Source organism: Megascapheus bottae, chromosome 4, assembly GCF_031878675.1.
Source record: "Megascapheus bottae isolate mThoBot1 chromosome 4, mThoBot2.hap1, whole genome shotgun sequence".
Lineage (NCBI taxonomy): Eukaryota > Metazoa > Chordata > Mammalia > Rodentia > Geomyidae > Megascapheus > Megascapheus bottae.
The window spans coordinates 56,169,834-56,193,145 of NC_143512.1; the positions used below are offsets into that span (position 1 = coordinate 56,169,834).

At 36.9% G+C, this 23,312-nt stretch overlaps 1 protein-coding gene across 1 annotated transcript in view; it reads left to right on the forward strand.

Annotated features, from left to right (window-relative positions):
* Positions 1–23,312, forward strand: part of Arl15 (ARF like GTPase 15) — a 358,774-nt gene that overhangs the window by 154,192 nt on the left and 181,270 nt on the right. The window contains exon 4 of the mRNA XM_090331945.1: positions 20,134–20,342. Within this exon, the coding sequence (XP_090188071.1) occupies positions 20,134–20,342 (209 nt within the window). The remainder of the gene's footprint in view (positions 1–20,133; positions 20,343–23,312) is intronic.

Here is a 23,312-nt window from a genome sequence, read left to right on the forward strand (position 1 = left end):
TGATGTATCCGTTGTTTTAGAGCAAGCTGTGAGTTTTGTTTAACATTTAATTCCTATTCACTTCAAAACCCAGAATTCTATTTTCTTGCGTGCTTAAGCTCTTTCAGATGTTTTTATTGTGTAACGCTTTCTCCAGATTCTTCTTTTAATGTATGTTTTTCTCTCTCTCTCACACAATCTGTTAAACAATCAGTTTGTGTGAATCTTGACACTGCGATGCTGTTTCATGGTTTTAATTTGAATGTGAGTTTTTGCAGCTGGAAGCATATAATTAATGGCACAGAGTTGTTGTCACAAAAGCAGATGATATTTTACATTTAGTCAAAGTGCATTAAAAACTTGACTGGCTGATATTCTACTGGACCTAAATCACATTTTAAATCAGTTTTGTTTGGATTCTACCTATCATTTGAATTCATTGTAAATATGTGGTTGTGTATACCTCGTGATAGAACTGGCTACTGGAGCTATTTTCAGGATGTTTTGAAGAATAATATGTTAAATGCAGAATGTCTTTTAGTTAGCTTACTAATTTCTTTGTTTCTGTACTTAATAAGCCAATGATCCCAGGAATTTGTATGCAACAGTTGGAGGGAATGGCTATAGATTTTAGAAATTCATTTTCAGTTGACTGTATGTTTTCATATAATTTCCAGTTTACAGTCATGTTCCTATTCTCTTTTGCCTCTCACCCTCTGGCTCACTTTTAACCCACATGAGATATGACTGGTCTTAAAGATCCTGTGCTGTCACTCTGGATTTCCCAGTGGGTGATGGGTACCTGTGTTGCAGTGGACCAAGCCATCTTTCTCAAAAGCAATGTCAGAAAACCTGTACATCTAATTATCTTCAGAAATAAGGCTGATAAGTTACTTGAGGTTATCTGTGAATGTCCTCCATTGGATTAGCTGATGAAATAATATGAAAATATGTGCTAAATCAGCCAGCACTTATATTATTTAACTCTGTCAAACCAAGTAGGAACTGTCTCCTTTCATATCTCTGGACCGTGACTGAATTGTCTCTTCTTGGAGACTTGTCTTTAAAGGAAGTCCATGTCTTGGAAAGCATGGATATACCCCATACTTGAAGAGTTTTTAATTATTTCAATTTTTTATGCTTTACTAAAATCTTAACTTTCTATTTGGCAGTTAAAATGGACCCCAATCTGCTCTATGAAGTCAGAGTAGCAAGTATATCTCTGTAAACAATAATTCAGAAATGTTAGTCTGACTATTCTTTTTCTCTGAAAGACTGTTCTCCTAATCCAATTACCTTCCCTTTCTTTAGCTATTTTTCTTTTTTTCTTTCCCCCCAGTCCTGGGGCTTGAACTGAGAACCTGAGCACTGTCCTGCGCCTTTCTCAAAGCTAACACTGTACCATCTGAGCCACATCACCATTTCTGGCTTTTTCTTGGTATGTGGTACTGAGGAATCGAACCCAGGGCTTCATGCATGCTAGGCAAGCACTCTACCGCTAGGCCACACTCCAGGTCCCCTCTTTAACTATTTTTCATTCTGATACGTCTGTTTGGTCTGTCATCCTGGCTTATCCTTTCGGGATAAGTTTTAAGTTATGACAGTTCCTCGCAAAATGTAAATCCAGAATTGTGATGCTCTAGTGTTGGTCATCCCTTTTCCTTTCTCTCTTCCCTTTCCTCCCTCCCTTCCCTCTCCCTCCTCATCTCTCTTTTCTTGCCAGAGTGATTACAGAGGGGTTACTGTTACTCTAAGGTACTGAGTATATTTCCTGTCAAACATTGTTACTTCCACCCATGTTTTTCTTCCACTTTCTCTTCCCCCAACCCCTTACCCCCCATTTGTAAAGTTCATTTCCAAAATATTGTCTTGTGAGTATTGCTGTTACATTGGTTTACCCTTTGTCCTTTGTCTCACCATTTTGCTGTTTCCTGCCCCTAATTCAAATGTAAACCACATTGGCTCATTTAGTACATATTCATGTTCTCAAAACATCCAACTGCTTTCAATCAAATCTTTTCCATTCTGTTCTTTGACTATTTTTTTTTCATTCCAAATACCAGACATTACTTATAGCTCTATGAAATTTCACCATGTAAGCACTGGATCATTGTTGCAACTTGCCAAGACCTTTCTGACATTTTTTTCTGTCATATAACATATTAGCAACTTCTTCCAGCTTTGGGCCTTCTTTAAATATTAATATGATGCCTTCAAAGATTTTTTAATTACAATGTACAAACATTTTTCTTCCATCTGAGGATAACTAAGGGTGACTAAAAGGTAACCATTTCTTCAGGTAACTCTTAGGCTATAGGGAATAATTGACATAGAATTCTATCACTGTTATGTGATATGATAATTGTTATAGTAGCATTGTGGGTAAGCTTGTGTAAGAACCAAGGTTGGTTGCAAACCCTAGAAAATCCAACTTCTTCCGTGTTGGTATAGTTTCATGGATTTTTTGGTATGTTAGTTGTAATGTCCACCTGATTTCCTTGTGTTTTATTTGTATCACAGGACACAGAGACTCATCCAGTATTTTCTTGAAATTGTCTCATATATGGTACTTCCCCAGTGGACCACCCTGGCAAAGTCAACTCAAAAGGAACTAAGAATTATGTAGAAAGATTTATTTTTAGTGACTCCTGGGTGGTTCACAGTGATCCCAATTTTCAAACCTGAGGTGGTATTTGCTTATCGCTAATCTTCTGGTGACTTTCCCATTCTCCGTGATTTCATAACATTGCTAAAAGCAGTTTTGTGTTAACATCCCAGTACTGGTATGTAATCTGTCTGGATCTAGAGTCTTGAGGTAACATAGAGAAGAAGCTGGTTATACTCAATCGTATCTTCAAATTCCAGATTTCTCTTAACTCTTTCCAAATTGAAAGTCATTCTTGTATTGTTTTTTCTGGTTCATTTCTTTACTCATCTGTTCTTAACATTTCTGCAAGTGTAAATTCACTTTACACTTTAGCATTTAGTCATTCCCTTTCATCCTCCTATGATGTCTTCATAACATAACCATTCAAGGCTGGATTTTGTCTTTCTTCTCTTCCATTTGTTATTGAAATCCTTTATAGACTCTCAGTCAAAGGACAAATAATCATTTTTGGTATTATGGTATCTAGGATAACATTTGTTTTTATTATTTTTTAAATTTTATTGTTGAGGTGATGTACAGAGAGGTTACAATTACATTCGTCAGGAAGTGGGTACATTACTTCTTGAACATTGTTACGTCTTTTCATGGTTTTTCTCTTACTTTTCCTTCCCCCAATTCCTAATAATTAATGTTAAAATAATTTAGATCTCAGTTTCTGTATATTCTTGGTAGGAATTTTCCAGATCTTTTATATACCATTGTGGTATATACTTTAGTATAGATCTAATACCTGATTTATTTTCTAAGAAGATTTATTTCTTATTGAGTTTCTGAGTATTTCCTTAGGAAAATTTAGAATAAACAAAGAGTAAAATATTTTAAGGGTCTGTAACATAGTGTAAAACCAGTTTATAGAAAATGTGTGTAGATTTCTATTAGAAATACAATTTATCTTAGTTATTGCATCTTTATTATTATAAATTGTCATTTAGGGTTTTAAGACAATTGGATAAGAAAAAAACAGTACTATAAAACATTAATATACTTTTTTATAACTGACATTGAAGTTTTGAGAATTTGTATCTTTTTCCTCAATGTATTTTTTTTTTTTTGCCAGTCCTGGGCTTGAGCTCAGGGCCTGAGCACTGTCCTTGGACTTTCTCAAGGCTAGAGCTCTACCACTTGAGCCTCAGCACCACTTCTGGCTTTTTTCTATGTATGTGGTACCGAGGAATCGAACCCGGGTCTTCATGCATGCTAGGCAAGCACTTTAACCACTAGGCCAAACTCCCGGTCCATCAATGTATTTTTTATTGTAATTTATAAAGGGGTTACAGTTATATTCGCCAGATAGAAAGAGCATTACTTCACACATATTGATACCCCATCTCATGTTTTTGTCCCCATTTCCCTCCCCTCACCTCCTCCCTCATCTTGTTTTCCCCCACTTCTCTTTCCTATTTCAAATAAACAAATAAATGTATATGCAGTATACCAGATTACAAGGTAAGATACGGTAACAACATGTGACTAACCAAGGGACAACAAAAGATATGAGAAATAACATAGTACATTAAGAACAACATTCACACTTATTATATAGCTCAGTTTGGCCTAGTGGTAGAGTGCTTGCCTAGCATGTACGAAAAACCGGGCTTGAATCCTTGGTACCACATACATAGAAAAGCTGGAAGTGGTGCTCAAGTGATAGAGCACTAGCCTTGAGGAAAGCCCAAGGACAGTGCTCAGGCCCTGAACTCAGTTCCCACGACTGGCAAAAAATAAATAATAATAAAATTAAATTACAGTAAAAAGAAAAAAGAATGTGAGCAACTGGTACCTGGCTTCATCCTTCATATTTCTAAGAATTTGTATTTTTTGTATTCCTCTTGATCATTTTGCTTATTTAAAAAAACAGCTTTTTGGGAGGTACTGGTAATTCTATGTGAAATTTTATGTTGAGAGGTAGCTTAATATTTTCATTGGTAATTTATTAAACTCCTCAGTAAATCTGGAAAGAATTAAAATTTCATTATATGATGTTACACTTAAAACAACTAAAGTAGAAAGCTTTCGTTTAGTTATATTTAGATTTTGTGTTTGTGGTGTCAGGTTTTGCTTGCTTAATCTTGGAGTCTCCCACATAGCCCTAATTATTACTAATAATTTTTGAAGATTAATCTGGCTATTAACCAGACTTTTCTAGATCTTAGCCTCTGAGTATCTAGGATTACAGGTAGAATTCACCTTTCTTACAAACAGTGTACGTTTGTATGTATAAAGATTTGTCACATGAAATTTGGGATATATTTCCATATTAGCAGATTTTATACATTTGAGTTTTGTATTTTTTTGCCAGTCCTGGGCCTTGAACTCAGGGCATAGGTACTGTCCTTGGGCTTTCTCAAGGCTAGAGCTCTACCACTTGAGTCACAATACCATTTCTGGCTTTTTCCTATGTATGTGGTATTGAGGAATCGAACCTATGTCTTCGTGCATGCTAGGCAAACACTGTATCACTAGGTAAACTCCTGGCCCATGTTATAGCTTTTTAAAGGTAGCATTAGAAAGATATTTGAAAACATTTTGTTTCTGATCATTTAAGGAGTTCTAACTAGTTCTGAGTTTTTTTACTCTTTTGGAATGATATAGGTATCTATCATATTGCTAGAATTTAAAAAAATGATGCTGAGAAATTCTAGTGAAAGTGGAGCAGAGTTTTTTGCATCCTCTATATCGAGTATGTATGTTTTACTTCACTTCAGTTGTCTCTGGGCAAATATCATAATTTAGTGATGTTATGTCTTTCTTGGCTTTTGCCTTAGCAAAAAAAAGTCTCATCTCAGGATATTTTACTTTTTGCTAGTAAAATTGGTAAACTTAAACGTACATATCCAACAATAGTACAGATGAATTACAGAGGACATTGAAAAAAATGTAGATAATGAACGACTCTGGCTCTTTAGCTGGAGATATATACAAATGGGATACTGAGAATGGTTTTATGGCCCAGGTGACATTTAATTCAGGGCGTGAGAACAGAATTATACTTGAGGAGGAGAAAAAGTAGAATCCTAGTAAAAAGCAAGGTTATAAATAGAGACAACAGCAGTTGGGAAGAATGACAGGAAAACCTGACCAGTTTCTCATGGTCTATGTAAAGCCTTTAAAAAGTGACATGGAAGAACTCAAGGTTAGAATGCTCTGTTGGCTCAAATCAAGATCTTTGAATGACAGGCATTGCTCTTCAGCTAATGCTTCCCAAGAATTTCTCATATTATCATACACATTGATAATATGGCATATAAGGATAAGCAGAAATGGCAAGAGATGATGTCACGAGGTACAGGAGCATCCTCCAGACCCCACCAGACACCCTAAGGGTTCTGGGTTACCCATACATGTATGAATTTCCAAGGATCCCACTCAGGAATGATATTAGATTTCCATTCCTACATTACCTAGATGCATTTCTCTCTTAAATTTCAATTTATACCTATTTTTGAACTTTTTGCACAGAAAGCCTATGTGTCCACCTATATGTACAAACTCCTCTGTAGAGATACTGTGTTTTTGTTTCCCAAATCATATTACAAGAATCCCATTGCTTTACCTTCAAAATGATACTTTTAATTGAAATAAGAGACTACAAGCAAGTTTAATTTCCTACCAAGTTGTAGTCATTGAAGACAAATGTAGCTTCTTCAAATCTGTATCATTATGTCTGTTTCGCCCTATGTGCTTTTGATTATGTGATCCTTTTGAAGAATAATTACATCTCAGTACCAATGCCCCTGAATTTCAACATGAACTTCTTTCAAGATTAGCTGTGATCTCTCAGTGACTACTCTGATCATTCTTTAGAGGAATTAGTAAAGTACTCTCAAATAATAATTAATCAGGCAGTTACATTTCAAATCTGAAAAAGCTACTGTAGACTAAACAAAGTCCTCTTGATGAGCAATTTTCTATAAAGAGGTTTCTTTACTTTGATTACAGAACTGAGCTTAAATATCACAATATCATAATTTAATGATGTTGCTTACTTATTGGGTATTGCATTAGCAACAAAAGTTGCTTCACAGAGCATTTTATCTCTGTTGACATCTAACCAATTAAAGTAATTATGAAAAAAGTAGATCTTGATATAATATTTTAAGATATTTAAGTACTGAGAATGGGTTAAAATGAAATTTTGTTTTTAATTTCCTGTAGCTCTAATGATGGCAATAATGCTTTTTTTAGGATCCTTCTTCATTTAGGGGTATATACCAAAAATATTTATAGATAAAATTATATAATATCTGAGACTTACTTGTAGACACTACAAATGAAACAACAAACTGAAGTTGGGTTGTCCAATATGGATGCTTGTTAATCCTGGGTGATGTGACCCATCATACTATTGTGATTACATTTATTTGTTCAAATTTTCCATGATTGTGGCTGGGAGTTTGGCCTAGTGGTGGAGTGCTTGCCTAGCATGCACGAAGACCCAGGTTCGATTCCTCAGTACCACATGCATAGCAAAAAGCCAGAAGTGATGCTGAGGCTCAAGTGGTAGAGTGCTAGCCTTGAGAAAGTCCAAGGACAGTGCTCAGGCCCTGAGCCCAAGCTCAGGGCTGGCAAAAAAAAAAAAATCCCATGATTATGAATGAAAATATAAGGGATAAAACAATTTGAGCTGGGCGTGGTGACTCGCACCTATAATCCTAGCTACTCTGGAGACTGAGATCTGAGGATTAAGGTTCAAAGCCAGCTCTGGCACAAAAGGACCTGAGACTCTTATCTCCAGTTAACTTCTAGAAAATGGGGAGTGGGGCTTGGCTCAAGGGTAGGGTGGTAGCCTTGAGCTGAAGAGCTTAGGGACAGTGTCCATGCCAAGTTCAAGCCCCATGACCCACCAAAAAACAAACAAACAAACAAACCCACACACAACTGTATTACTATTAAGTGAGTATGGCTATTCCATGCTATATCAAATGTGAATTGCTCTTTGCCTTATTTTATTGGTCTTCTTTCGTTGTTCTTTTATTTTTTTTTAAATAAATTCATTCCCTGCTCTAGCTATTTTTCCTTACTACTGTCTACATGCTTTTCTAGTGGATTCCATTATGTATCTTCTACCAGATGATTTACTACTTCTAGTATGCACCAACTAGAAAGCCAAGATACTAAGTGTGATCATATTTTTTTTTCCCTAGGCAAGATTTTTGTGTAGGCCTCAGGGAACTTTCGAAGTATTACACTTGTGAATTTGAGGGCATTTCAGTTTGATAGAAATGCCTAATTTTTATCAGTACTCCAGAGAGCTGATATATCCTATAATTATGTAGCTGTGTTACATTATCCTATATGTTGAGAGGTACAAGGAGGTGGTTCATGTTTGGATTTTTTGGGTTTTTTTTTATTTGTTTTGGCAGTATTAGTGCTTGAATTTAGGGTCTCATATTTGCTATACTGGCACTCTGCTACCCAGCTACATTTCCAGCCTTGTTGTTGTTGTTTGCAATGGTTATTTTTGAGTCTGGGCATTGCTTCCTGCCTGGTCATGCACTAGATTGCAGTTGACTTATTTTAGACTTCTTATTGTAGTTTGGCTTACACCACCATGCTAGCTACTGCTGCTGCTCTGCTTTGCCACTGGTGCTACCTCTTCCTCCTCCTCCTCCTCCTCCTCCTCTTCCTCCTCCTCCTCCTCTTCCTCCTCCTCTTCCTCCTCCTCTTCCTCCTCCTCTTCCTCCTCCTCCTCCTCTTCCTCCTCCTCCTCCTCTTCCTCCTCCTCTTCCTCCTCCTCTTCCTCCTCCTCTTCCTCCTCCTCCTCCTCTTCCTCCTCCTCTTCCTCCTCCTCCTCCTGCTTCTCCTCCTCCTCTTCCTCCTCCTGCTTCTCCTCCTCCTCTTCCTCCTCCTCTTCCTCCTCCTCTTCCTCCTCCTCCTTCTGCTTCTCCTCCTCCTCTTCCTCCTCCTTTTCCTCCTCCTCTTTTTTGTTTGAGATGAGTCTCATGAACTTCTCTGCCCAGGCCGGCCTGAGTGTCCTCTTAATTTCAGTCTCCCAGACAGCCAGGATGACAGGAATGTCATGACAGGTACATCAGCCCAGCAGTTGATTGTGAAACAGCCCTGCCGTTTCACCTGATTATCTGGGCTGGGCTCAAAGTATGATCCTTTTCATCTCAGCCTTCCAAATTGCTAGCTTTATAGGCATGAGCCATTGGTGCCTGGCTTTATTTATGTACTGATGATGGTAATAAAATATACAACTTGTTGACTCGAAGTTATTATAATTTTACAACTTTTAGTAATAATTTAAGAATAAGAAGAGCCAATGTAGTTTTATAGTAGCTACTTATGTTCGCGTTACTCAGATGTAGGTGGAAGTCTAAATAATATAGTGTCATGAAGACATTATCAATTTAGTGATCCAACAGGCCATGAGCTGAGAAGTCAGGTAGAAACTCTCTCCAGTCACTGTGTTACTGATGCCTGGTGTGATGTCTAATACATAGGAGCCACATACTAAATGTTTGTTAGTTGTAATGAGTAATAATGTAGGTTATATCTTTACTTTTATCTCAGCATACACCAGAATAGTGAAGATTCCTGGGCTCTCGAAAGTACCCAGAATTCTTCTCAGAGCATAACTATAGAATCTTATAAGACAAAGGAAATCATAAAGAACTGGACATATGAAACTACATGCATTGTTTTAAGTCTACTGTTGTAAACATAGGATATAGAGAACTTCTTTTAGGTCACTGTTATGAGGCCTGCAGGCTGTATGAGGCTTGCAGAATCATTTGGTACATGACAAGACTGACACGCATGTTTCCTATTGGCTGCATATGTTAATCTGCATTCATTGGTAATTTTCTGTAGCCTGTAATGATGTCATAAATACCCAAATGGCCCTTGACAGAATAAAATAGTTTTCAGCCCTTCCTACTATTACCAAGGGCAGACACAACAATTTTGTAAAAGCAAAATTAAAGATAGCTTTACAGGGAGATGATGTTTGGGTACAGCAGAGGAAAAGTAACCAGAGGAAAATCTATGATAGTGTTTCAAAATGTTCAGGAGCTGGATAGTTACATTAAACTGGATAGGAGGGGTAAATGTATGGATTGATGGATTATTGACTAACTGTTAGGAATAAGAGATAAAAGATGAAGAATGACTTTGAAGATTCAAAGTTTGCATATTGGCTGTCAGTCTCCAGACAGGGAGTTCAGGCTGCAAAAAGTACATAGAAAAAAATGAGTTCATTTGGGGACATGTTGAGTTTAAAATACCTGGGGAACATTTTGAAGAGAATGTGTGATAGACAGTAAGGAAGAAGGTATTGATGCTCTGGGGAAAAATCACATGAGAACGTTTAGACTGAGTGTTTTTCAGCTATCGGCGGTAGCTGAACAAAGGAAATGAGACATTCCCAGGGATGTGTAAAGATAGAAGGAAGAGCTTGTCAGGATGATCATCACAGGTGACTGATTCCTACTTGGTGTCTCAAGATGGAGACCACAGCTCCTTTTATGTACTCATCTCTGGAACACAGCCCAGTGCAATGTGTGGCATCCAGAATTTCCACATGGCAACTTTCCTTCTTTTTTTTTTTTTAATGTTGCCTTTAGAAGAAACATTTTAGCAGAGCTTGGGTTTATCCTTGTAACTGCTACTTGGGATGCAGAGAAGGAGAGGATTGTTCAAGGCAAGCTCTGGCAAAAGGTTAGCAAGACCTCATCTCCATAAATGGGATGTGATAGAGCCACCCTTGTAATTTTAGCATAGATAGCTAAGAGGATCAGGTCCAAGTGAGCTTTGGTATAAATGTGAAACTTTATATGAAAAATAAGAATAGCAAAAAAGGGCTGGATTGCTAGAGTACCTGTTCAGAAGCTCAAGGCTCTGAGTTCTATCCCAGCACTACCCCCAAAACACCACACACACACACACACACACAGAATTGTATCAGTGATTATTGTAGGATTGCTACAAGTGTGTGTCACCTGAATGTGAACTTAATAAATACTGTTTTGTTTGTTTGCTTAATCACAAGCCAGATGCTGGTGATTGACATGTGTAATCCTAGCTACTCAAAAGTTGAAATCTGAGGGTCATGATTTGAAGCCAGGCAGTCAGGAAAATCTGCATAAGACTCTTCAATTGACCATTAAGAAGCCTAAAGTAGAGCTGTGGCTCAAGTATTAAAGCACTAGCGTTGAGCACAAAAACCTCAGGGACAGTGCCTATGCCCTGGGTTCAAGCCCCCAAACCAGCATGCTTGCAAGGATGTATGCGCGCAGGCACACACACACACACACACACACACACACACACACACACACACACACACACACACACACACACACATTTGCTCCTGAAGAGCTGTACTTTCTCATCTGGAGATTAATTTATTTCTTGATGTCAGCAGGTAGGCTGAATCTGGACAGTAGGAAGGAAGAAATTGGCGCATTGTAGAGGGTGAGGGAGTTTCACCACATGGAAAAGAACTGCTGGAAGAGACAAAATAAGAAATTGGTTATTTTCTTATTTTCACTGACTATTTCCAGAACTGTGAAGGAAACTGTTTCCTTTTGCCTCCACCATTCAACACTTCATAGAATTCTACCTGCAGACTTTAGAACTCAAGCTAGTCCAACAAATTCTGGATAGTCAAATAATAACAATAAATAACAGTATTCAGGGGAGGGAAATGGGGACCAAGACATGTGAAAGGATATCGATGTATGGGAATTAATGCACCATCTATCTGGCAAATATCATGTAACCCTTCTATTAATTACAGTAATAAATATATGAAAAAAAGAACTGGAAAAAATAAATAAAAATAAAATGTCAAAAAAATAACAGTATTCATGAACATTTAGTATATTCTGAGCAAGGTGCTAAATAAGTTACATCATCTATTCATACAATTCCATGGGGAACTGTATTTTATTCTTTTTTTTAAATTAATTAATTAATTTATTTATTTATTTATTTTGCCAGTCCTGGGCTTAAGCTAAGGGCCTGAGCACTGTCCTTGAATTTTTCTCAATGCTAGAACTTGTGCCTCAGCACCACTTCTGGCTTTTTTCTATGTATGTAGTACCGAGAAATCGAACCTGGGTCTTTGTGTATGCTGGGCAAGCACTCTACCACTGGGCCAATTCTCAGCCCCTGTATCTTATTCTTAATATTTATACCACTTCAAGGGGAACAAACTTGGACTGACTAAGCTCACTACGGTTACAGTAAAATAACACTGGCAGAGATAGGCTTTGAACTTAGTGAACTGGGCTTAAAAATTCATGCTTTCTACCAGTCTTTTGTGCATTAGAGCTATCCTCTCTGACAGTGCTGGTCTCAAGTCTAATGCATTACCTTATGGTATACTAAATTCTACCTCCCCTCCCTCCTCAAAATGCAACCTTTGGAAAGTTTTGGGACAAATTTTATCCCTAAAGTGAGAATTGCCTATGTTTCTTATATTCATAATGCACACTGACATGTCCAATTATGTAATTCAAATCCTAATATATATTAGTTCATGTATTATCACTAAATTAAACATGAGTATCACCTCCCTGAAGTTCAGATTGTTTCTTTGGCATTCAGTCTTTTTGTTCTTTTGACTATACTCAGTTCTGTCTGTGATTATCTGTTGAGTACGTTTATTGATTAGAACAAAAGGGCATTAGGGCATTATAAGATAGAAGATAAAACTATAGATGGAATCAAATAACTGAAGGCCAGAATTTTCTTAAAGTTTTACTACCTGAGGGCACATTTGTCTCAGAAAGAAAATAGCAGTTAGACTCAGATGCCAACTTAATATTCTACTTTTGAGTATCAATGCTGTGAATTCATCTTAGTTTAGAAGCTTTGACATTAGTTTTGTCTAAAGGCCACTAGTTAAAGTTTATAGTTTAACCAAACAGTAACAAAAATTCTAGTGGAGGAGTAATTGTAAGATATGCTAGAATGCAATAACCTTTCCAGTTCTCAAAGTTTATTTCACCCTGGTATGTAACAGATATCTTCCACTTCAGCCAGAATGTTCTCAGTTTGTGTGCTTTGGTCACTGGCTATTTGGACAAAATTATTTGCATACTAGCTTCTTTAGTTTGGCCACCAGATTTCTGGAAGACCACAGAAGTGCTTTGCTTTTTATATCATGTCCATGCCTTAGGGAATTCACTACTTAGAAAACCCTGAGAACTTACAACACAGGTTGTGGTCACTTTGAGATTTGTATGTCTTGGGAGCCATTCGTTTACATTTATGGCACAAAAGGATGTGTTTTTCCAGAAATATGCCTTTGGCTTTTTCTTTCTATGCTTTTCAGTTTCTGATGGCTTCTGGTTGTTTGGGGGAATGATTTTTAGAGACAAATTCTACTAGTACATTTGAGAATGCGGAATAGATATTTCATAGAAGTCTCCGTTATGTATAAAAGTTTCTACTAGATGTGTTCAGTTATGGAGATGACCTAGACACATACACTTCTGTCTGGGCTTTCAGTCCAGTCAGGAAGACAGCATATTCATTTAGATGACTGTGCTTCAGGGTAGAAAGGGTTAAAAGTAGAACCAAAAGAAAAGGACTAAATGTTTCTGAGAAATTTTTTCCGGCTGAACTATCAGGGAAGGTTTGGGGGAGTAGGTGACATTTGATCTGGCCCTTGAAGGGCACATCTAGTGGTTTGAGTATGCAAAAGCCGAGAAGAGAACTGACATGGTCCAAATTCCAGGCAGAGGAAATAACAAAACCAAATGTATGAGGGTGGAAAACTTGGGTCTGGTCCAGGAGAGCAAGAAATTAGTTATCTGTGGAATGTACAAAGAGAGCAAAGGAATGGCAAAGAGGAGCCAGATCATGGAGAACCATGATTACTAAATCAAGTAGTTTGGAAACTTTTAAGTTATGGCGGTTTAATATTTTGGAGCAGAGGGGTAATATGACTTAAAGTAGTTTTCTAAACAAATACTTAATTGTTTGGTTAGATTTATTCAAAGACTACTTACATCTGCTTTCTGAATGTCTGGAAATGTAAGTATGTACCAGCTCCACCACTTTTTGAGATAGAATCTTACTAATGTTTTACTGTTCAACCAGGATTGATTCTGTTTCCACTTCCCAGTAGCTTGGATTACAGGCGTGTACCTTCCTACCTAGCCCAGTTGATAGTTCTTTGACTTGGGTTGCAGTGTGATCTCTGAAATCATAGGAATGTTTCTTGCTCAGTTAACTTACATCTGTTGACCTGTCTTGTACTTTGAACGTGTTTTAAAACCCCTCCATGGTTTTGTACACTGGCCATTTCGAAAATACTGGTTTATTATATTACATAAGTCTTCCAAATGTTAGTGCATTGAGAAATAGTAGGAGAAATAAGTTTCTCATTATTGAGATATAATAATAAAAATAAGGGTTCCAACATTCTAACTTTTGCTTGAAAGCAAATTTTTTCATCAACAAAAACAATTCAAGAAAATGTCTATCATATTCAGATATGATTACTCAGTTTATCAGCTGAAATTACAAGTGAAAGTACTGAAGCCGTGTCTTCAGTTTAGCATTTTGATGGTTAATTAGAGATGGAATCTCCATAGACTTTTTGCTCAAACTAGCTTCAAACCATAATCCTCCATATCTGTCTCCTGAATAGCTAAAAATTGTAGGATGAACCACCAGGACCCACCTATAAAAATGCTTTTTGTAGACTTTTCTTTTGGTTGTATGGACTGTGTTTAATGGACTGTTTTTAAAGATGTGTTTAATAGCTTAACAAATAAAGACAGCAGCCCTCCTTGATTAAAGTTATCCTTAGGTGCAATGGACTTTTTTCTTCCTCTTACACATGTGAGTAGTCAAGAATACAGTACTGCTGGGACATGTACATGTGCTGAGTCTCCACAGTGCTTCTGTTGCCTTTGCAACCAAAGGGAAAATGCCAGCACAGTCAAAGAAGAATATGTCTCAGGGTAGTTATATAATTGTGATCTCCTGGGCTTCTTGAGTTATCAAAAACTACACTTTGAGTGATTCTGCTTAATTTTAGTAGGCTTATTTTCTACCTTCTGCCCTTTGTATGTGTCTTTTATGGGAACTAAGTCTTGTTTTTCACTTGCATATACCTCCATTGTCTATTCTATCCTGGCCCCAGAATTCTAGTAGTATAAAATTTGGTTTCCCACATTAATTTCTGGCCTAGAAGCCCTTGTCCTATATTCGTTCTTTTCCTTTTGCTATTCCCTTCTCTATCTCTATTTCTTTTATATACCTTTCCAACTGTTTATTTCAGGGAATCATAAAGATAAAGTCAGAAGTTGTTTGTTTACATGATTCCTTTACTCATTGCCTTCTAGCTTTTGGGAGAGGAAGAGTGTTCTTTTTCTTCCTTTATCACAATACTATATCAAAGTGGATTTCTCTAACTTTTAATATGGTGGTGTGTGGACTTGAGTGATAAGAATATTTAACAACAATGGGCCGGGAGTTTGGCCTAGTGGTTAAAGTGCTTGCCTAGCATGCATGAAGACCCGGGTTCGATTCCTCGGTACCACATACATAGAAAAAAGCCGGAAGTGGTGCTGAGGCTCAAGTGATAGAGCTCTAGCCTTGAGAAAGTCCAAGGACAGTGCTCAGGCCCTGAGCTCAAGCACAGGACTGGCAAAAAAAAAAAAAAAAAAAAAAAAAAAAAAAAAAACCAACAACAACAACCTCCACCCACCTGTTCTTGCTCCTGGACTTTCTTGCTTTCAAGTCTAAGATGAATGAAGAAGAAAAAAGGGGGAGAATGCAGACAAGAATTCAATGTAATGTCTACAAAATTAAAAAGAGAGAAGGGGTGGGTAGGGGATGAATGCATGAGAATGTTGAAAGAGGTGACATTGATCAAGATATATTGTATTCATAAACCACTTTGTTAAATGCCAATTCCTTTGCACAATGACTTAAAGAAAATTAAAAAAAATTAAGTGTACACAGTACAGCAAAGGTTTGAGTTTAATGCCTCAATATTTTCTGTAAGTATTATAATTCAAGTGACCCAAGCATGCAATTCACAGTCCATTGAATAAGTGTAGCATTGGGCTGTGAGATGGCATGTCCTGTGTGTCATTGCTTTTCAATTTTGTTTGTAGGTGTCTCCATCGAACAGGTACTTTCTAATTTGTCTCAATCCTCAAAGTACTTGGCATTTCTCATATTAACCTGACTAAATGACAGTCACTAAACTAGGCTAACCTATAGTATACCACCCTTCACTTGATTTGCCCCAGAATTGGGTTAGGCTGCTACTGACTGTGGCCGTTGACAGGAGGATGTACTGGGGATTTAGAATTCTAAGCTCAAAGTTTTTCGAGGAGCTAAATCCTTAGAAATGCTAATGATTAGACAAAATATTTTTGTTGTTCTGGTCTTGGGGCTTAAACTCAGGATCTGGGCACTGCCCATGAGCTTCTTTTCCTCAATGCTAGGGCTCTACCACTTGAAACACAGTTCCACTTCCAGGTTTTTGGTAGTTTATTGGAGATTAGAGTATCCCCAACTTGGACAGTCTGCCTTCAACCCATAATCTTATGAATAGCCTCTTGAGTAGCTGGGTCATGGGCATGAGTTACCAGCACTCAGCTGGGTAGAAGACATTTTTGCAAGAGCCTAAAGGTTGTCTTTGTTATGAAATGTATCTAATTTATTGTCATTTATATTTTTATATTGTTGTTTACTTTCTATTATGTCCCAGTTCTATTATATTCTGTTTATGCTCGATGCCTTTAATGACATCTAATGTGAGGATTAACAGACCTTGTGCTACTTTACAGGATTGGATATTTTGTGCTCTGATTGTAGCTTTCTAAATATCTGTAGACCCTCTCAGTGATGTATAGGAATAAATTCCTTTCTTTTTTAAAAAATTTTAATTGTAATTAATAGAAGTGTTACATTATATTCACCACATAGAAGGTGCATTACTTCACAAACATTGATACCCTTTCTCATGACATGGTCCCCTTTCTTTATTTCTTTCTTTCTTTCTTTTTTTCTTTCTTTCTTTCTTTCTTTCTTTCTTTCTTTCTTTCTTTCTTTCTTTCTTTCTTTCTTTCTTCCTTTTATTTTAATGTATTGAAGGGTCACAGTTACATTCGCCAGTCAGAGGGTACATCACTTCTCACACATTGACACCCCCTCTCATGTTTTTGTCCCCATTTCCCTTCCCCCACCCCCTTCCAATCATCTAGTTTTTCCCCCTTCCATTTCCTATTTCAAATAAACAAATAAATGTATATACAATATGCCAGGTAGTTATTAAATATTAATAAGTACTTTTGAATTAATTGGTTGAAAATGTACATGGGCACATAATTGCTCTGTATATTAAGGGCATTCTTGTATATTGGCAACAGTTACCTTTCATTGTACCAGAATATATACACATATTTATATATCTATATTTTTTCCTAGGTTGTGTGGTAGCAGATTTCTTTATTTAGTCCATCCCCTCTGGTCAGTGATTCTTTAATTTCAGTCACATTAGACTTAAATGTATTTGGGAAAGTATAGACTATATAATCTTTCCTTGCTTTTCCTATCAATAATAGTGCCAGGTTCATCCAACTGTCATGGGCAAAGGTATTAATTCATGTAAAACACTTAGAACAACCACCAGTCATGTCAGAATCACACTAATTGCTCAGTTGTAATCATTGGTTATCTATTACTACAACAACCAATGGGAGCATTCTGTAATACTGATTGGTTTTGTGGAATTTACAGTAAACATGGTATATGCATTTTACATATACACACATAATTGTGTTCTGCATGTTCTTTATGTTAGTAAAACAACACAAAGTTGTGTATCAATTGTATGCGGAATTTATGTTGCTGTAAGCAGTTATCATTTGGTAGCACTGCTCCTATGTATGGATGATTGTCCAGCATATGAATAGTGTCTGGATATAGCTTGTAGCAGATGCTGTTGGTATCCTACCCAGATCTTCTTTACTGCGCCAGTGCATCCATCTCCCAGCTGCTGTGGCTATTGGCTGCTAATGACTCACACCTGTACCCTTCTCCAGAGGACTGCTTTTGGCTGACAGTAATTGCCTCCACTAGATATGTCTGGGAGATTATGACATCAGGTCCCAACTCCCTCCATTTCTCCAGGAGTGAGAGCCAATGGGTATATTGGGGGTTCTATCTCCCCAGGCCTTGCCTCTTGTTTGGCCAACATCAATGAGTGCCCAGGCTCTCGAATTCCTTCTTGGTGATCTAGCTTTCAGCGAGATCTTTGAAATCATAGCTTTTCCCAAGATTGTTCCTAGACTAGTTTACTTCTTTGACTCCTGGTTTCCTCCTGACAATACTCCATCTATAATCAGGTGCAAGCAATGCAATCTCAAATTCTGCCTCTCCAGAGTCTAATCTAAGATGTTGCTCATCTCAGTACCTCTGTCATTGTCTAATTCCATCATCACTTATGCCATGAGTGAATTTTCCTATTATGTAAAATCTCTGGCTTAAATTTTCCTCTCTCATTTTTATTCTGTTTCCTTGATTATATCCTTTCAAACGGTCATTACTTCTGTTTATCTCCTATGTATTTAATGTTACATTAACATCAAATGCACTTGATATTTTTACATACATATAAATATTTTATTATAGTATAACTGTAAATATCCCACATGTTAGGGCCATAAAACAAATTTCAAAAGCTGAGTTAATTAGAGGAGCTATTCTTTCTAAAACACTGTGACTGGAATGTCAGAATTACTTAATAATGACAGCTACTTTCTCCAGATACTAGACTCTGAAATTATTTACTCCACTTTGGGGAGGTGCTTTCCAGACCATATAATGAGCACCTCACTGACAGCACGTTATTAAACTCTACTCGAATCTCTGAGCTTTCTTTTTCTTATATGAAATATGCACTTCTCAGGCTTGCCTGAGAGGTGTTGGCTTGTGTTGGCTCTCTAGAGGAGAAAAGAGACTTGATAGGTAGAGAGTGTTAATTTCGCCAGTAAAAAATATTCCTACCCTGTCCCATTTGAAGTGATTGATAGGATGCCATGGAATCTAGATCTGGGAAGGGACATACCCAAGTGACTCTTGCCAGTTGATCTATACCAACTGTAGACTATGCTTTTGGGATCCTTAATATATAGCCTAGTATATCACACATAGGAACTAAATCTTCAAACAAAGCATAGTCATTAGCTGATTAGAGCTTGATCATCTGCAGCAATCATGAAATTATTCATCAGATTTTCTCTTTGTAACCTACAGTATTGTTCACTCACTTATACAAAAATTGTTAATTGTTTTCACAAATCAGCAAAATCAGAAAAGGTATTCAATATGATGTAACAGGAAATGCCTCTGCCCTTCCTGGGCAGGTGGTCTTCTCAGATGCAATTTGCCATTTTGTAATTTTTGTAGGCACATGACTGACAAATCACTCAGTCCTAAAGTTGAGCTGGATAATCTCCAGTTTTTTGGGGTTTTTTTCCCCAATATCAACATCCATAAATCTTGAGTGTATAAATTTTATTTTCTCATTTCATTTTCCTAATCATCTTATTGATATTTACCTTGCTAAATATTGGAAATTCATGGAGTAATAATACATCTATAATTGATGATAATCTCAATTTCATCTCATTGTCCTTTATTTGTTTGTTTCTGTACTAGGCTTCTCAGCTTAGGATTTGAATTAAGGGCCTGGGCACTATCCCTGAGCTCTTTTGCCCAAGACTAGTGTTCTACCACTTGATCTACAAGCTGTTTGGGGGTTAACAGAAGAGAAAAGTCTCATAAACTTTCTTACCTAGGCTGGTTTCCGGTCAATATCCTCAGATCTCAGCCTCCAAAGTAGCTAAGGCATGAGCCAATGGCCCCTAGCTTGTCCTTTATTCTTGCCAGAGATAACAAATCCAAATAAATTTACCTAGTGTATCAAATGCAAAAATTTTAGTTGTTCTCAAATTTCAGCACTACGTCACATAAACGGGGTTAGAGGGAGAAGAGAGAAGAGGAAAGCAAAAGGAGGAGGAAGGAGAGAAAGGCAAAGGAAGAGTGGGGAGGGAGAAGAGAGAAAAAGCAAAGACTAGGTCTTTCTTCCTCTCTTAATAAAGTCATTTTTTATCTCCAAAGGAAATACCTCCAAATTCCCTCAACCTAAAATTTGAGGAATAAACTTGTGGGGAGGAATATTCAAACCAACACAGTTCTATTGGAAACTGTCAACAAATTAGTCTTAACCTTTGTTTCTCTTGTGGGGTGTGTGTGTGTGTGTGTGTGTGTGTGTGTGTGTGTGTGTGTGTGTGTGTGTGTGTGTGTAAGAGAGAGGGGAGGAGAAGGAAGGGGGAGAGAGAGAACTAGAATTATGAGTCTCAAGTCCTATTGTGCCTGGGCTGGCTTTGAACTTTGATCCTCAGATCTCAGCCTTCTGAGTAGCTAGGATTACAGGCATGAGCCACCGTGCTCGTCCCTGAATGGTATTTTTTTTTTAAAGAACTTTTGTTACATTTTGACAGGGGCTGATAATATACGGAAATACTGGAGCCGCTACTACCAAGGATCTCAAGGGGTGATATTCGTGTTGGACAGTGCCTCTTCAGAGGATGATTTAGAAACTGCTAGGAATGAACTGCATTCAGCTCTTCAGCACCCACAGTTATGCACTTTACCCTTTTTAATATTGGCCAATCATCAAGACAAGCCAGCGGCTCGCTCAGTACAAGAGGTATGTACATCTTGTTTCATCTGATAAATGCACTTAGTCTATCTTCTTTGCTGCTGTAATTATGATGTACTGTTTACTGATGAAACCATGGTCCTTTAGGAGGCATAAAGGCCATATCGGTATGATAGAATTTGGTTACATAGTTTGACTTACTGAAGAGCACAGGTTATTTTTGTCAGAAATTGGAAGACATAACTGGATAATTTTCTCATCAATTTTGAATAGACAAAGGCCAAGTTCCTTAACATTTTAGTAACCTGTGTACTTGGTTCATTCTTAGCCAGCTTGTGAAATAATGTACCTTGAATTTTAGTAAAATGCAAGTGACTATATTCAGTCACTTGCCCTCAGCTGCCATTGTCTTGTCACCCTGAAATCCTGTTGTTGACTAGGCTCAATGGGTTACATTCTGTAACCACCCAAATGTTTTTATACCACTAAAAATACCTTTTAATATGGACTTACTCATCCAATTTCATTTCTTACCCTGGATTTCTCCTATAAAAGTATGAGACTATTCTGGGCAAACAATTAGTGTCTCACTCAGTCTAGCTTTTGATTTATGATACTAAAGTAATAAGATATGTGAAGAGTTTTTAAAACTTAAATCATACTAAATTATAACCTAAGTATGGTGAAATAAAAACTCCTGATAGATTCTTTTTCACCTGTAACATTCAGGATATATTTTCCTCTCTTCAAAAATTATGTGCTGCTTCAACTGGCTTTGGAATTAAGATGATTAGTAGGAATAGCATTGTGCTTTAGTTGGAAAAAAAAAAAAGTAAGGAGCCAAGAACATACCGTGATTTAAGTTCAGCCCTCTCTCCCATTTATTGTGTGACCCATGGTAAATAGCTTTGTTCTTTTGCCTGGCTTCTTACTTAGAGAGTTGGAAATATACAAATTACTATAAGTGATTGGGATTTATTTAGGTAATTTTCTTGGAACTTTAATGCACTAAATATAGATCATTTTCATTTGTTTTAAAAAAGTAATAGAGAAGGCAATGATTTATTATTTAGCAGACAGAGTTCAGAGCAGACTCAGAGTGCAGAGTACCTTCGCTTGCCTCATTTAGCATTAAGTACTTAATATTTTCTGCCTTTGTTGATTTTGGAAAACATTGATAATAGCAATTAAAATAGAAAATAGCTATAAAATCTACTTAGATTATTTTTACTGTAACAGGTCGGAATTGTAACTGTGTTTTCATCCTGATATGTTCTTAAGAGCATTGTAACTTCTCACCGTGAATTTTTTTCTACCCATAGATGATTATTGTAAAGTGCTTTGCTGAACTACATTGTGGTTCCTGTAGTTATTGTGAGTGGTTTAGGTGTATGTTTCAGACCAGAGGCAGACAATTTAACATATTTTCAAACTAGATAAAATATATTAGTGTCACAAATGCGATAGACATATTACAAGTGTGGTTATAACTCACATCACTTGATTCAAGTTAGATGTAATTTCTGACAAGATTTTTCCTTGCTCTGTGCTTTTCAAGAGACGATCTGTTTTCCTTAGACATCATATAATTGAGACAAATGTGTTATTTAAACCTAATATATGACTCACGGTAACTCTCTATAGGAATGAAAGACTGTCACATCGAATAAAGAAAGCTTCTAGCAATTAATTGCTCCTGAGTATTCTTTGTGTGCATTAGCTGTCTGTCTCTCCTAGGGAGGGAGCAAATTATCTTTTTCCCCTTTTCCTGATTAACCTTTTAGTAAGACAGATGGCTATAAATGTAGAGCAATCTTAGGCATAGCTTGGAAACTATTCTAAACTTGTTTGTATCAGAGCATGTAAGATTTTGCTTATCTTCTTCCTGTGTATCGGTTTTCAATCAATTTTCTTTAACATGTTTGCTTATAGTGGAATTTGTATAATAGCTATTTGAAGAGTGCTTTAAGTCGAACATGTTTTCCTGTGGCTATATAAATGAATACTATATAGCTGTATGCTTGCAAACTATTTTTGAGTATTAGTATGGATAAATTCCAGAACAGATCTTTGAATTGCTGGAAACATAATGAAGTGCACACATTTACTGTGGGTTTGGCCTAAAAAGAGAGGGAAGCTTCCTGTCTTTCTTATTTCTTGATCACAAGAGGTTTCTTGGCATTTGTGTGTTTCTATAAAGCCTATTGAACTAGTCTCAGGAATGTTTTAGGAATTAAATCAATGTCTTGTTCACATAAAAGTAGATTTGAGAAACTGAATTTTTAATGTTATGTTAACTATAGTCTCAATCTAGTTGGGAGCATGCTCAGATGGAAAATTGAAAAGTGAGTGGTCACATATTACTTAACATATATTTAGATATGGCTATTTTGTCGATTTTTTTCTTACATAGGTATTAAAGTAACCTGCCTCTTGCTTATAAGCAGTGTATTTATTTGCACCTGTTAATTTGTATACTTTGTGGTATTTTCTAGTGCAGAAAAAGACAATGTTTTGTTCTGTAGAACACATGTAAAATTTTAGGGGAACTTCTGTTCTTTAGGAATCTAAGAGAATGTCTTCAGATTAGCAAAAAGCACAAAACAACTCTGCTACAGATTAGACAGTAAATCATAAAAAACAGCAATTGTTTCTCATGTCTTGTTGAAAATTATTGCACTTCATGCTTTGCAGAAAGAGGGCCATTGTCCGGACTGTCAGTGGTATAAAACGTTAAGCACTCACTTGTTTATTGAGCATATATTGTTAGCCTTAGAAAGTGGTTCAGAACCTGTGAGACTCAGTGGAGAAAGCTGAATTATCACTGGAATAAAAATCATCAGGGAGTTACAATTCTCTCTTGAACTGTGAAGGCTACTGTCTCTATACAGCACTCAGTTAAGAAAGAAGACAGTTGCTAAAATTGCAGTATAACCCATAGACTCTCAGACAGAAAGGAATATGCCCCGTTTGGCTTTTTGTTTTTTGTGGGTTTTTTTTTTTTTATTACTCTTTCAG